At 38.8% G+C, this 15,981-nt stretch overlaps 1 protein-coding gene across 1 annotated transcript in view; it reads left to right on the top strand.

The window, feature by feature from the left end:
- The window catches only part of CFTR (CF transmembrane conductance regulator), a 93,297-nt gene that overhangs the window by 25,667 nt on the left and 51,649 nt on the right, over positions 1-15,981 (top strand). Inside the window, exons 8-11 of the mRNA XM_075147224.1 lie at positions 3,186-3,432; positions 5,744-5,836; positions 6,336-6,518; positions 9,180-9,371. Of these exons, the coding sequence (XP_075003325.1) occupies positions 3,186-3,432; positions 5,744-5,836; positions 6,336-6,518; positions 9,180-9,371 (715 nt within the window). The remainder of the gene's footprint in view (positions 1-3,185; positions 3,433-5,743; positions 5,837-6,335; positions 6,519-9,179; positions 9,372-15,981) is intronic.

The following is a 15,981-nucleotide window of genomic DNA, read 5'->3' as shown; positions in this document are numbered from 1 at the left end:
TTAATATCGAGATTGAATTGGAACTACCAGACCTGAAGCAAAAAGGAGGTAAAAGAGCTAACCTAGTTAGCTGAGAGCTATGAGAAGGAGGTCTTCGTTACCGACAGGGAGTCCTGGGGGAAGGGAGGAGAAGTGACATATTGATTGATGGGTGACGCTGCACTAAAGCTGTCCCGTATGTTTGTTTAGTCCTTTACAGAGAATTAAAATTCTGTACCAGGTGTGTGATTGGGAAAATAAAAGAAAATAGAAGAAATATAGGTGTCATATTATCATGTAAATAAAAGAGATTAAACATATTATTACACAAACACCTTTTTGTTCAGCTGCTTTCTGAAGGATAATCCAGGGAAAGTGAAGTGTTCTTTACCTTTAGAATAAGGAAGATCTTAAAATTTGTAATGATTTACTGTAAACGATCAGAGAAAACTCAGTCTGAATCCAGGCCGGGAGTTCCAGTTTGAGGATGGAACCAGGTTAGGATTCCCCTGGTGTCTCTAGTCACATGCATTGCTTTTAGGAAATTTGAGACCACATCTTGTGAGCAAATCCTGTAGAAATGAATTAAATTTTAGTCCACAAAATTCCAGGTCACAGAAACCTGGAAAAAGGACTATAATTTTATGACCTATATTTTCTACAATAATTTATAGTGAATTTTGTAATGCTGGTGTTCAATTTTTATTATATTATGTGTGGATTTTTAAAAGACAAGAATGCTAGCAATATTACAAGATCAAAGTATCTCTCTTCTACTTCTCTGCACCAAAATACCATATTTTTTTGAGTCATCCAACAGGTCACTTAGTGAACACATCACCAGAGCAGGTCAACCCGGGGATGTCAGAGTTTCAATTGAATTTTGCTTGCTGAGCCAGCTCTGCAGGGCCTCCTAATCAGTTGGCTTGTTAAGCTGGTAGGAAACGAGACCTTGTGTGTGAAGCCATGCCTGTATTTTAGCAACAGTGCGTTATAACTTAGTCGTTACCAAACTGCTTCTACATGCTGGCATTTTCTGATGCAACCCAGTTTAATCAACTCTAATGAACTAGATAGACCTGTGCCCTTACTCTGGTAGGCTTGAGCTGCCAGGTCTGGCCATCCTGCAGGTGTAACAGTGCCGCAGACAAACTCCCCCAGGGAACTCTGACACTTCAGAGGGACCAATAGGGGCTGTCTCCTGTGTGCCCTCTGAAGCCTGTACTAGTCATAACTGTTTGTAACAGGTGTCTGAATAAACGTACCTGCACTCCTATGGGCTATGCAATGTATTCAGAGAAGCAAAAAACCACAACGCCAAACTGTTCCCCTAAACCATAGCATAGCACTGGAGAAGGTGAAGTCCAAGGTTGGAAGTGTCTATACTTTGTCAGCAGAAGATACATCTTTATATAAAGCAAAGAATCTCAAGCTCATATATTTGTACTGATTCCTGCAGCATCACTTCAAAACCAGACATACACTGGTCTACGCTCTATACATGCACGAGGCTTTTAGTGTCCATTACATCTCTCTCCAAGTGCCCATATTGCATCAGTAAGACCTGTCCCAAATGAGTGCTTAATTTACAGACCTCTCAAGCCTGTATCACAGACAGACCCACCTCTGGAAAACTTTTGCTTGTGGCTGGGTCAGCTTGTGGCTGGTGCTTGGGAGCATACTGAAAAGGGTTAGTGCTTTGATTCTCCCTCTTAGGAGTAGTGGCTGTGTGCTTCAGCACTGGGAGGATTTTTGGTAGCTTCTACCCGGCATTTGTGTGGGGCTGGATGAGCACCAAGCCTAAAAATCTTTGTTATCACTATTCAGTGCTGCCACCCACAGTCTCATACAAGCTCTGGAGAGACTTAAAAGGCCCCTTTCTCCAGGGCAGTGGCTACTACTATGGTGGTGACCTGCATGCCTGGCCACTTTCTTCAGGCCTCTTTTGTGAAATACAGACTTAACAAGAAGTGCCAGGCACCCTGCTCCAAAACTGGCTGAGCTCAGGTTTTCTGTCAGGGACTTTTAAGAACACTTTGGCTGACAAAAGTTGGTAAGATGCTGGATGCATGTGGAAGTCTCATGCATGCATAGTGTGGAGCTGAAAGGGGGTTCCACACAGCTCCAAAATCCTGGATGGGTGTTGCATGCAGACACTGGTTCAATACCATAAGACACATAAAGATTACGGTGCTGAGCCTTGCAACACCAGGTATTACCATCACCAATGTGACTGTGAACTTCTGCACAGTATCCCAGTGGTTAGAGCACTCACCCAGTGAATGGGCACCTTGGGGTCTAGCTCCATCTCTAGCCCCAGTTAATTGCTCTTGCAGCAGAGCAATTGCTCTTTCGCTGCAGCAGAGGTGCCTCTGTTCAGGCAAAGCTGAGCTGCAGGGCACCTGGGGAGTGTGAAGTGAATGGGGTCAAAATGAGAGCAGTCAATAGAAAGCTTCAGCACTGTGAGTTAGCGCTATCAACTCAGAAAATGAATTACGCTCCCTAGATTGTTTCTCTTTTTATTTAATAGCTTGCTGTAAGATGCAAAGACATTGTGGAAGCAGCTAAGAGTAATCACCAGTTGCATTCCTGACTGCACAGCAGTCCGTAAGCTGCTCCGTAGACTGAGCCTCTATGGAGAAAGGAAGGGGGAAAGCAGACTCTCTGCCTTTCACCTCTTCAAGATGAGGTTAACTGATACCTGAATTCATGGATGAAGCTGTTAACAGGGTGCCCTGCAAAAGGAGATGACGCTATAATCGGATTGTGGATAGCTCTTAGTTTTCTTATGGTCATGTATAGCAAATCTGGCATTTCAAAGTATCTTCTAGGGGAGTTGGCTATCTAGGTGACCAGATGGGTATGAGATGACGCTTCTGGGAGTGTATCGTATATCACAGCATTAGGTGCTTAAGAATGGTTGTGCCAGGAATTGTAGAGGCTTGTGGTTTATGAGGTATCTAAATCATGACATAGATCATTGTTATTTTGTCTGACATCTCTGAACATTGGTGTCAAAATTTGGCTCCAATTATTTTTTAGGTCCAAAAATTGTTTTGAATCTTGCTTTTAACTGCAATCCTAGAAAATAACAAGGATGAACGAGCCTCTGAGTTAATTGTTTTACAAACAGTTCCATCCAAAATACTTGTAAGATGTGAACTGTGGAATCCTATACTAATTATTTGTATTTGTTTTTTTAACAGAACTGAACTGAAGCTAACCCGAAAAGCTGCTTATGTGAGATATTTCAACAGCTCAGCCTTCTTCTTTTCAGGCTTTTTTGTGGTGTTTTTAGCTGTGCTTCCATATGCTGTGATTAAAGGAATTATTCTCCGAAAAATATTTACCACCATTTCCTTCTGCATTGTTCTTCGAATGACAGTGACCAGGCAGTTTCCCGGGTCTGTACAGACCTGGTATGACTCTATTGGAGCAATAAACAAAATACAGGTAGGGTACATACAATAAAATCTTCCCAAGTACGTAAGCTAATTCTTTATAGCATGTTATCTTGTCAGTTGATCAACAAAAGTGCACAGCATTTATGCAGACTTTCCAAATATACTATATGTTGCTTTGACTACACACCATGAAATGTCATTATAAATCTTGATATCGTTATATGGTTCCCCAGGCAGCATAACCACAGGAGTCTCATGCTACCTGCACACTGCCTTTTTTGAAACAGTGGCATTTAGTTATTTTCTTTCATTGCAGAATAAAGAACTTACTTAATAAAAATATATCTTGAGTTGCGGTGCTTAAGAGATATTTTTTCTTCAGAAAAGGAAGTACAAAATTAGTGTATGTTATATATAGCCCAGCTTCCAGTAGTTGCAGTCACAGATCTTCTGTTTTCCTAGCTATTAGTGGCCAGAACAGCAGGAGATTGTGCATCTTATGCAAATGTGCATCTCATTCATTATGAGTAGTAAACACAATTAAGGTACCGGTCAAATAATTATTACCTACCTTACCTACTGAGATCAATTGCTCATATACCAGCATGAGAGGCTTATCTGCAGAGTCAAATCAAGGTGAATTCTCATTAACTCTATCTGTTTTATCTGCTGTTTTGAAATCACTCCTCACGAAGAGAATTCTTATTCTATTTCAGGGTGAAATCTTAGGCTTTTTTTAACATATTTGTAGTTTTTTTGGTAAAACATACATTTTATTATTTTTAGTGTGATAAAAATACCTAATAAGGAACTTAAAGATCTTAATCCGAAATCTGGACTTTAATATAGCATAAGAAGCAGGTATTGGATTTTTATGATTTTCAACTGGGCAGAAAATTCGAGAAATCTAGCCATAAACCTTTCTATTCGACATTCAGAAGGCTGCCTTGTTGGGTTCTAACGTAGGCAGTCCTTGTGCTCTCAGATTCCCTGGGTGTTAGTGGAGGTATCTTGTCTCTCCTGTTTCCTGGAAGAGTGTATCCAATGCCCCGTCACAGAACTGGCAAGCCCAGTTGTCATACTGTTGCCCTCACTTTGCTGAACGCTTTCCTTTGGGATATTAGCTCTGTGAGTGCTCTGGAATCCATAAATAATCATCTCTTTGTGGCAGGTTCAGTATAGACCCCACGGACAGACTGCACAGAATCCCAGAACACTGATGCCCTTTACTTGTCACAAGAAACATAAACAAAAATAATAAACCACTCATACGTTTCTCTGATTTAATTTCCTCATCAATTTAGAGAGTTCACTGGGCCAGATATGTCCCCTGGTTATTGTATTTGCCCTGTAGCTAGGCCCGTGTTTTCTAGACCATGAAGTCTTTCAGGATCAGTGTGCTTTCTCTGACTCACTGCTCCAGCAACTCCACTGGATGACCCCACTGCCTTTGTTATGAAAGCCTAGCTATCATTTCCTTCTTTTGCATATACTGTGTGTGTTTTGCCTTCCAGTTTTTTGGTTCCTGCCCTTTCAATCATCTGCTTTTTCCCTTCTGCTTGTTCTACTTGGGAAATTTGCAAGTTTACTGTAAAGAGCTGATTTTCCCCTTTACCATCTGCTTAGTTTGTCCACTGTATTGCCCACATAGACCTACTTGGTTCCACATAATTTAAAAAGACAATTTAGAGGAGATGATACCAACAAAATCATGGAATAGAAAAGTTATCTTTCCTACATTAGCATAGGCTTACTCTTTTTTCCTAATATTATCCCAGAAGGTAACACAAGTGTTGGGTTGCTGACTTGTGTCATTTGCAATTACACTACTTCAGTGCTGCACTGGCCAGGATCATTATCTGCCTTTTTTTTTGTTGTTGCTAGAGACATCATTCTAACTCTAACTCTAACTCATTTTTAATCTCTTGCAGTTTTGGAATAGGGAGATAGCAGCACGTAGCTGCTTTGTTTCACTGTTTACCAGAGTGCAACCTTCCACATCCTACTCCAAAACCAAAGCTTTGTTTGAAAAGGATTAAGGTCGGAGGGGTGATACTGCCTGATACAAAGGCAAAGGAAAGCAAAGGAAATGCCAAGTTTTGATATTCTTTCTAAACCAGAACCGAATACATTTATGGTTATGTTTTCACTAGCAATGAAAGAATTGCTAGTTTCAAAAACATCTCCTGCATCTGACAGACGTTGTATAAGCTATACTTATGCCTCTCTAAGACACTACAATGCAATAGCACCATCAGAAATACTAGCTAGTGCTCAGTGTTGGCAAATATGTACTGCTTTGTGTGATACGGCCGTCGTCCCTTACCATTTCCTCTCATCTGCTTTCATGGTGTTTCTAGGATTTCTTGCTGAAAAAAGAGTATAAAGCCCTGGAGTATAATCTAACAACCACTGGGGTTGAGCTGGACAAAGTAACAGCTTTTTGGGATGAGGTTAGTACTTTTACCCAAACTAAATTAAAACACAGAGTGTATCTTTTTTACTGATATTTGCCTTGGTGTTCTCTAAAAAGAGCAGCCTACACTCCTTCAGTTTAACTGGCTTCAGTAACTAATGCATGATATCAAATTATACACAGTTGAGAAACTTTGGAACGGACCTTTTAATAAGTGTTAAGGCCTGTAATGAGTAGTTATTTCTGATTTAAGCCAGCCTGAAAACAGAATCAGGCTGTGGCATGTATAAACATTGGAAAGCAGTTCTATAATAGGCAAATTTTATTTGTGTCCGCAAATTGAGGAGCAAGCATAATACACACATTAAAAATATATATATTTAAGAATATAATACATATGTTACAGATAGGGAAAGTAACATCAAAAAAGTAAGTTCATATGTTTTCATAAGTCCATAGTATGATATATATGTCCTCATATGCATGTTTTATTTATTTTTTATGTACATACAAATACATATCTGTGTATGTTGCAGGGAATTGGAGAACTGTTTGTAAAGGCAAACCAGGAAAACAACAACAGCAAAGCTCCTAGCACTGACAACAATCTCTTCTTCAGTAATTTTCCCCTTCATGCCTCTCCTGTTCTTCAGGACATAAATTTCAAGATTGAGAAGGGACAGTTATTAGCTGTTTCTGGATCTACTGGAGCAGGCAAGGTATTTCTATTTCTGTTGTTTCAACAAAAGTCCTAATAATTTTAAGGAATAATATTGTGTTATTATCTGTATTGTTACCTGTATTGTTACTGTATTCTTGCTATCCTGTGCTCACTGTAAAAATGATGGCTGCAGAAAAAAGTATGAATAAACTGTAAGTTTAAATAAAATGGCCAATAGTTATTTGAAGTTTTACTCTGTGGCCAATATGAGGAAGAGTTTACTGGATAATTTTTGTACATACAAGGATACAGACTTAATAAGGAAAAAACAATTTAAATTAGAAAACTATTTTCCATAGGAAGTAAAAGGAGATTTACAGGAATAATGCAGACTGAAACCTAACGTTAATGCTCATGGTGAGAATCTCCCTGCCTTTAAAAGAATAAACTGGAGAACATAGCATAGATATCCAGATGGCTCAGTGTGCTAGAAAGCAGACTTTTTTCCCCCCCTGCCTTGCTAACATTTTACGGAAAAATTTGAACACAAGGTGGTCAGTAACCTGACAAGCCTGCCACGGATTAGCCAGGTAACTAAGACGCGTGCCCTAGACATGTGGTATACCTGGTCACTTGTGCTCCGGTTCCTACAGTTCCGCACTCAGACAGGCTCCATGAGTCCTGTGTGAAAGCCTGGGGAGGTGCTGCTGAAACTGATGGTTTTCTGAGAAAAGTTGTGGTTTAGATTAATCATCATTTTAGAAGCCCAAAATGCTATCAATACATTTAGTTTGCAGATAACACATCCAATTAACCTCATTAATATAAAATGCGTTGAACTGTGATATGCATTCACTTTGAACAGCAAGTAAGTAGATGAGTCTTTCATCTTGACTGGGTTTTCTGAGGAGATGTGAAAATCAAAATAAACATTCATTATGCGTTTGACAACTTTTCTTTTCCTGTTTAACAAATCATTGGTGAGCATATTCTGATTTCTTTTACTTGCATTGGGTAAAATCTTTGGTCTGTTGGAGTCAATGGCAAAGGACCCATCAATTTCAATATGATCAAGGCTTCTACGTTGTTTTTCAGCAATGATACCAATAGGAAAGAGCAAGGGACATGGGGTTGTCCCCAAGCTGATATGTTGAGGTGCATTTTACTGTGATACTTCTGAATTAACAGAATAGTTTTCCTATGTTGCTGATAATCTCAAACAGCTATTGCTAAAGCTGACACTTGTAATACAAAAATGTCAACTAGAAAGTGCTGAAGGACATATATATATCTCCTTTCTTCAGCTACTTAGGAAACAGGAAAATTCTGATCATACTGAGCAGTTTATGTGAGTATATACATACAACAAATTCGCACTTTTCCAGGCAATGAAGATAAAAAGCTTATAATAATGTCTGAAAGATTTACGAAAAATAAGGTTTACACCCTCCCCCAAATAAAAAAAAAACAAACCAGTTTATCCTTTCCTTACACCCTCTTAATTTAAGGTTTCCTTCATGTTGCTTGAGGCTGTTACTGTATGTATATTCCAGGAGTTGTCAGGCCTGTGAAACAGACTGCACACTTATTTTATCTATAACAGGTATGAAGCCTGACATCAGCTCAATACTGCTTCAATATTAGATAGGGTTGGGTTTGTTTTTTATTTTCCGTGTATGTTATATGGCACAAGATACAGCAGTTTAACATCCAGTGGGCAAAACATACTAAGAGGCTGTCCTTTGCAAGATCAGAAACTTCTTACTCAGCATTTTGCAAAATTTAGATTCTGGTATAATGGAAAGAATCTCGTGAGACTCCCCCCACGTATTGTATAACTTGTCAAAGGATCTCTGGGCTTGACAGCATGAAACTGTGACTTTTAGACAGATTTTTAGATCTTTGGCTGTTGCGTCCCAGCTTTGTTGACTGTTTATTAGTGATAAGAACACTGCTGAAATGGCTCTCTAACATATTTTTCCTTGTATTTCTCAATTCTATTCTTTGATCTAGTAGCCAGTGATGTGTGACAAGGTTACTACAAGCTACTGATTAACTTTGAAATTATAACATGTCAGTACTGAAATTGCAATCAATTCTTTTATGAAGGGAAATAGTAAATATGCTTAGGTCACATATTCACGTAAATGAGTTAACAGTTACAGAGGAAAATTCAGATCACACCGAGCAGTTTGTGAGTAATTGTATACACATACATAAAGAAATTGCATTTTTCAAGGCAATACAGATAAAAGGCTTGTGAACACTAGCAAAATTGTAAACATGAATTGTGTTGTACAAAGAACAAACAAAATAGTCACTGATAATGTTAAAAATCAAATAACATTCTCCATAAATACTATTACTTTATGTCTGTATGTGTCTCACAGATACTCACATTTTTACCTTGTAAAATTACTGGAATTTTTATTAAAAAAACCATACTTTTGCAGCAGCATGCTGTTTTCACAAGGTATCTTACACAATTTTTATTGTTCATTGAATGAAGTTTCTCTCATTTCAGAGGCCTTTCAGAACCACACATGTCATGAAAATCTCCACTAATTGAAGCTTGCACTAGATCAGTACCTATAGGGACACTCTTTACAGGACAAATGTACCATTTAAGTGACTTAACGGAGTGACTCTCATTTTGTTTAGCATTTCTTATGGTTTTACAGATCTCTGATATATTAACCAAGTGTTAATGATTTTTCAGACTTCTCTTCTGATGTTGATAATGGGAGAATTGGAGCCTTCGCAGGGTAAAATTAAACACAGTGGAAGGATATCCTTTTCACCTCAAGTCTCCTGGATCATGCCTGGAACAATAAAAGAAAACATAATTTTTGGTGTATCCTACGATGAATACCGATACAAGAGTGTCATCAAAGCCTGCCAACTAGAAGAGGTCAGTCATCTAGGACTTTTAAGACCTGTGACCCAACCCAAGTGAAAAACCCCAAAGAATAAGTCAGGGAGCGGAGCTTTAAGTAAGCGAGACATTTCTGAGATTTAAGGAACTCAGCCTGGCATCCCAGTTTTGTGGAATTGCAAGTCAGCCTGTTGCCAGCTCCTTGGGAGGTATACTGACGGTGCTGGTTCTGGTAGTTTACACAACAGGAGCTAAATAAGCTGGCTCAGATATTATGAAGTGTCTGTTTTCTCAGTCTTCCTTGCTAATTAAAAACCTGGGTAAACATATTAATGTTAAAGAAATTATGCAAAAAGTATTGTTCCTACAATTTTTTTTAATGTTTCTTCCCCATAAAGAAGCTTTTCCTTGGAATTAACATGTTTTCCTCCTTTCTTTTTCACTTCAAAAATGGCTCCAAGGATTATTAGAACTCTGTGCCAGAAACCTGAGTTATTTAGAGGAAAATCTTGACTGAAGTTGGGTTTTTCTGTGTGCACATTGAAAATTCTCACACTGGAAGTTATTGCAGGATCGATCTTTATGTGACATGTAGCCCACAATTAGTATCATGACGTGGAATTGTCCTTGTGTATGTTTGATGTTGCCAGAGGGTATTGTAGGAAAAGATATCTTTTCACATTGCAAGACACAAAAGGAGCCAGCGTTTTAGACCTTTCCACCCTTATTGCTGTGCCTTAAGATCAGGCATTTTGTCTGTAACATGTAGATCAAAACAATAAATATTTAACTGTGCTTAATAAGATCTGTCTTTAGGCCACACAGTGAAACATATTTTCCTTTAGCGCCAGTCAAGCAAGAAAACAATAGCCAGTCTGTTTAAAAATAAGACGAGGTTACTGTGCTTTATCTCAGAGCAGGGTATAGTTAAGCAATAAATTAATCTTTTATTAAATGTTTATGGCCATTTCAGCTTGTGTTTGGATTGTGGTTTGCTGGAAATCTTCTTTGAAAGCTTCTGAAAACAGGAGAATTAACAACTTCTGTCTCAGTCTTTCTGAAGAGAGTAGTCCTTAACCCCAGTCTTAAAAGTTGTAGTTAATGCTAAAGCTCCAAGAAACAGCTGGCTTCAGCAGTTCAAAGCTGTCCTTGACCAAAGAGACTTCCCAGCCCAGGCTCTTCCTAGAGCAGAAGGTAGTTAATGATGGCTGTGTCTTGGTGTTGGTGGGACAGCTCAGTGTCTTGGTGTCAGTGGGACGGCTTGGTGTTTCGGTGTTGGTGGGACGGCTTGGTGTCTCGGCAGGCTGCAGCTCCTTTGTTCTCCAAACAGGCTGAATCAAGCCAGCTTTGATCTGTGTTGGTGCAGCTCTGTGCAGAATGATATGCTTCACCTCTTAGCAGGGCTCATTATTTGAGATCAAGTTTGATATTTATAAGGATATTTTCTTCTAGACTGAAGCTGAATAAATTGGGCTGGCCTGAAGAGAAAGCAGAATGGTCTGGAAGGAAGCCAAATGCATTACCTTATTGCTATTATTATGCTTTCTAGTCTTGTTAGCCTTCACATCTTAGTTACCGAACAGAACTTAGTATGGCAGATTGAAGGATGGATTTCAAATATTAATTCCCTGTTTATTCGCCAGTATGGTCTTTTAGCAGTTTATTACGACAAAGGTTAGTGCTTTGTTGGATTGGGGTTGTGTGTGTTCTCATTCTTCAGAAAGGAGAGGTACCAGAGGGTTTTTGCCTAATGGAGTTCCCGTTGCTCCCTTCTCTGCAACTTTCCTAGGTAGTTATATAGTCCACCACAGTCCTGAATGTAGGCCTGTTGCTGAGTCTAGTTCTTAAATGGGCTCTTCAAGGTGAACCAAGGATTTGTGATAAAAGAGAGTTTGTTTCCTTATTGCACGTAGGCTGAAAGTCAGTTAACATACAGCTCTTAACAGTGGCTAAGTGAGATTTACTTCCAAGCTCCATGCTCACAAAAACTTTTTGGGGAATACAAAGCCATCTTCTTTGACCCAGTGGGCAAATAGATGTGTTACTACTGCGAAATGCCCCCTTTGCTTTGCTATCTCCGCCATCACCCTATAGAGGAAGCATACTGAAGATCTAGTCCAATTCCTAAATTTGATGTCTTTTTCCCTTTGTCTTCATTAGTGCCAATAAAATATTATAGTGCCAAAAATTACTCTATGTGGGTCACATCATACCACATACATAGGTTTGGGGCTTCCTGACACACCGTGAATAGCCTGTTCTTGTCCACCAGCAGAACAGGACACTGAAGCTGAGTGATTTCATACAAGGTGCTCTGTACTTTGTTTTAGGTCTATGGAGATATGCAAATGATATTAAGCAAGTGTAACTTAAATAATTTGGGGTGCATAAGAATTTTCAGAAAAGTCAGTGCTACATTTTTCTGCCTGACTTTTTGGATTGGTACATAGTTGATCTGCTAAGGAGTTATCACTTACAGCTTCTTTAGAGTTGCTAAGTACTTGAGGTAAATTTATCTCAAAGTAATTATGAAAGGTGGAAAGTGCAAGTAAATATTTCACAGAGCTTTCCATATTTTTAGGTGTCCAAGAATAAAATTTTGACTGTATAGGAGATCAGATCTTTATTTAGAGGTTAGAATGTGTTACGTGTTAGATTTTTATTCTGTGAAGCCCTAAAGTATGGCAAATCTGGTTATATTATTCATGACCTAAAAAATAGGTGGGCTTTGGTAGGTTTTTCTTGGATGGAAGAAGGATTTTTGATGTTTTTCTAAAAGATATTCTTACAGCTTTACATTTTGTTCTATTTGTGTATGGAACCATCAAAAGGAAGGTTAAAAAGATGGTTTCTTCTCTAATGAATTTTGAATATTCACAATTAACATTACTGGAAAGCAATGAAACTCTGAGCAACAAAAGGATTTTCTTTAATTTCTTTTATTTCTTTTATGAGCTCACATAAGTTTCTAGCAATTTAGAGCACTAAAATGGGACATTTTTTAGTCCAAAGGGTTCAGGTAGCTACATGTTATACTTCCCTGACTTGCATACTCAGCTTAAGAGATTTCTGCCTTCACCTACCCTCCAGTTGTGCCAGTACCTGTTCATGATGTCGTACCATGAAACAGAAGATGAAGATTAAAACCAAAATGATTATGATATATTGGAGAACTGCATCCCTCATAAATACTCTGCCAGGATAGTTTGACAAAGTGTGTTTGTGTAGTGCGCAATACAGTAGGATCTCAGTCTGTGCCTGGGTTTATAGGCTCAATTAGTGTGTACACATCTCTCAAGTATCCTTTTTTCTCATGCATAACATAACTGTTGTCTCACCCAACGCCCACATAGGTGCGTGACTGATGAATGGTCAGATGCAGTGAATCGTGTCATACAATAGATACTGTTTTGTGAGACTACGGGAAGCGTGAGTTTAACGGTGCTCCTTTGAGTGTCGTCCCACTTGTTGGCACACATGTGGCAGCAGTATAGTGTCATAGGTTTCATTCATGGTCCTTGGTCCTCACAGCTCTGTTCTGTAGCCTTCTCTGGCATGTGGGGATACCAAGGGCAGGGGACAGCACAGTGCAACCCTGTACAAATGTATGAGATCTGAGTTGTTGAAAGGATGCACAATGACAGACAGTTGTGTGTCAAAGGCTCAGTGAGGGAAATTTGTCAGGTCTAAGTACCACTGCTTGTCATCGTTTCAGGATGACACTGTAGATATATAATACTGAAGAAGCGTGAGAAGGGTTCTCAAATGTATCTCTGTGCATCAATAAAAGCGTGCCTAAGGTACTTTTTAAACTTCTGTTTGTACAGCTTACATGCATATTTTTATGGTACTGTAGCCTGCTTTATATGTATAAAATGATTCAGGACTTGATTTTAATTACATTTCTTGATTATATTTTTCCTTTGAGGGTAAGTAGGGCATCGGGGGAGGTAAAATCATGTTCTACAATGTGGTTCTAATTACTGGAGTTTGGAAATGGGCAGAGGTTAAGAGGAGAGAAGTGGAAGGTGATAGAACAACAGAAGGATTTGAGATGAAGGGACTGTAATTAAAAGCTACCTTAGCGTTCTTAATATCCTATAGAAACAGCCTTACTGGCAAAAATTATTTCTGAAAGCCCAGAGAAACTAAATATGGCTGCAGTGAGATGTAAGTGGTGCGTAGACATTGCCATTATTCTTGTGTGATGCTGAACTCAAGGGAATGCCAATACATTTAAATTACATGATACGTTCTGTGAAACATCACAGTAAAAAAAGTTTTACAAGAAAGCATAGGAGAAGGGCTGCTTGTTCCTTCTCCACTGCCTTCTTCCTCTTTTTTCCTTTCCTCGAGAAATAGCGAATATTTTAGCAAGCAAGCAGGATGAGTACCTAATTTAACATGTCTTCTAAAATGAAGGTCCCAGTTTGCAAATATGGAAGTGGAGACTTTCAACTTCTAGATCAAACCATTCCAGCACCAATCAGTAGTCCTTACCATTTGTCCTTTATTCAGAAGCCTTTTTGAAATAAATTGTTTGAATGGGTTTAATTTTGAGTGTGCAGGTATTATCACAAATCTATTACCTTTAAAATCTTAAATTGGCATGCTATGATATAGAGAAGCCAAGATGTAATTGGTACGGATTCTGAACTCATTTCCTGAAGACAGCTCCCGTGGGCAAGCTTAAAGGTACTCGAAAAGTAAGACAAGATGAATTGGTGCTGCCTCGGCTTATGCTACCTTTTTTTTTTTTTTTTGACAAGGTGTTTTACCCTTTCTATCAAGTACTTTTCATCATCACGTTCGTGATAAAAATCAATTAGCAAGAGAAGGTGAACTTTCGCCTAGCACTTCAGACTAAGGACCAAGTATGAATAAATTTAACACTGAGAAACCATCCTGCATAATTCATTGATTTTTATTCTCATTGCTCAATAGCAAAAACCACTGGGAGATGTGAACTGGATGAGTTTATATGTCTATGGAAACTTGCTACTAAATTTGAAGCAATTCCACAAGTGTAACTTCCCCGGAGATTGAAGGGTTGTATTAATGTCATGGCAGGGATAACATGAATATAAATGGGAATTTGTAGGAGTAGCCAATGGGATTTGTAAAATCCTTATTACTGATGTAATGAAAAATGGGAAAGGAACATGGCTTGATTTTCAGATTTTTAGGTTGAAAAATCGGTATTAGTAGCCTACTATACACAGGATGTGGGATTTTTGTTTGGTTTTAGCACTTGCTGAGTTAAAAAGGTAAAACCTTTGGACAGTTGAAACAGGAATCTTCATGTCTAAATGCTGTTAACATTAAACAAAATCACCCTAAGAGAAGGCGTTCCTCCAATCAAGACTGCAGAAGCAGGCCCGTTACAGTTATTCTTCTTAAAAAATAAACAAGCATCCCATTTGAAGGGGAGCAGTAATTCATTAGTTTTGAAACCATACTTCCATCACTTCCGTTTTTACCTTTTTGCAAGGTAAGATAGATAATTTTCCACCTAGTTAGTTCATTTGATCCTTCAATAGTTACCTAAGAGGCCATAAACACATAATGGCAGACTACCTTTAAGAGATTACCACTCTTAAAGTAAACACATGTTCTGATTTGAGAGCCACCAGCTGCTCATGAATGTAATGTTTAACATGGTATGCAAATAGAGGAAGTGTTTCCGTGCAAAATCAAATCGTATAATAGTACTAAAGAAATCTGTGGTCAGATCCTATGTTTTTTTGAGCTGGTTTTACAGGGAGCACAGGAAATTAATTTTCATCTAAGAACTTAGATTATAGAGGGAATAACTAGAGAAAGAGACAGTCAATATGTCAAGCCCTGGTTTGTGTTCCTGGGTGTTCGATGTCTCCTTGCAAAGGATGGCATCCATCCCTGGGTGACGAGTTCACTGCAATGTCAGGGATGTCCTGAAACAGAAATACATATCCTTGCATCCTGCTATACTGCTCCAGCCCCTTTATCTGTGCTGGTTTTGGGTTGGTTTGGTTTTTGTTGATTGGTTGGTTTGGGTTTTTTTTTTGGCAGATAACTAAATCAGTAGGAGTTGAGAGGTTATTATGTCAGTGAGTGAAATACTTTGTGCCCTGTTTTTGTGCCTGTTTTTCACAAGGGATATTGGCAGATTACAAAGCATGTGGAAGAGAGGAACAATAAGGATTCAAATCTGGAACTGAGTGCTCTGTAGTAGGTAATTCTCTACAAGAGGATATTAAGAGGTAGCTTGTTTACCTAATCAGGTACATGTCTACAGTGTAAACTATGTGAGAGCAAGTTACTTAGCCTGTCTTCATAGCTGGGGAGAGCAACAGGCATGTCAAGGTGAAGTTCATCTCATCCTAATGTAAACAGCTAAAATAGCATCAATGCCTCTTGCAGGCAGAAAGTCCACATAATATGTCAAATCTCCCACTACAACTATTGCATCTCAGACACGTGGACCCAAAAGCTGGCTACCTTTATACTTTTTCCACCTTGCACTGGTATGATCCACTGGCATGAGCAGACTCCTCTAACTGAAATTCTTGTCTGTGGCCCAAAATCATGGGCAGGTCAGCTGTGAAGTTGCTGACACAGTGAGTTCCTGGGAGAACTGGAAATAAATAGGCTGGCACAGTTTCTT

This window comes from Calonectris borealis, chromosome 1, assembly GCF_964195595.1.
Source record: "Calonectris borealis chromosome 1, bCalBor7.hap1.2, whole genome shotgun sequence".
Taxonomy (NCBI): domain Eukaryota; kingdom Metazoa; phylum Chordata; class Aves; order Procellariiformes; family Procellariidae; genus Calonectris; species Calonectris borealis.
This window is presented reverse-complemented; position numbering and strand designations above follow the sequence as displayed.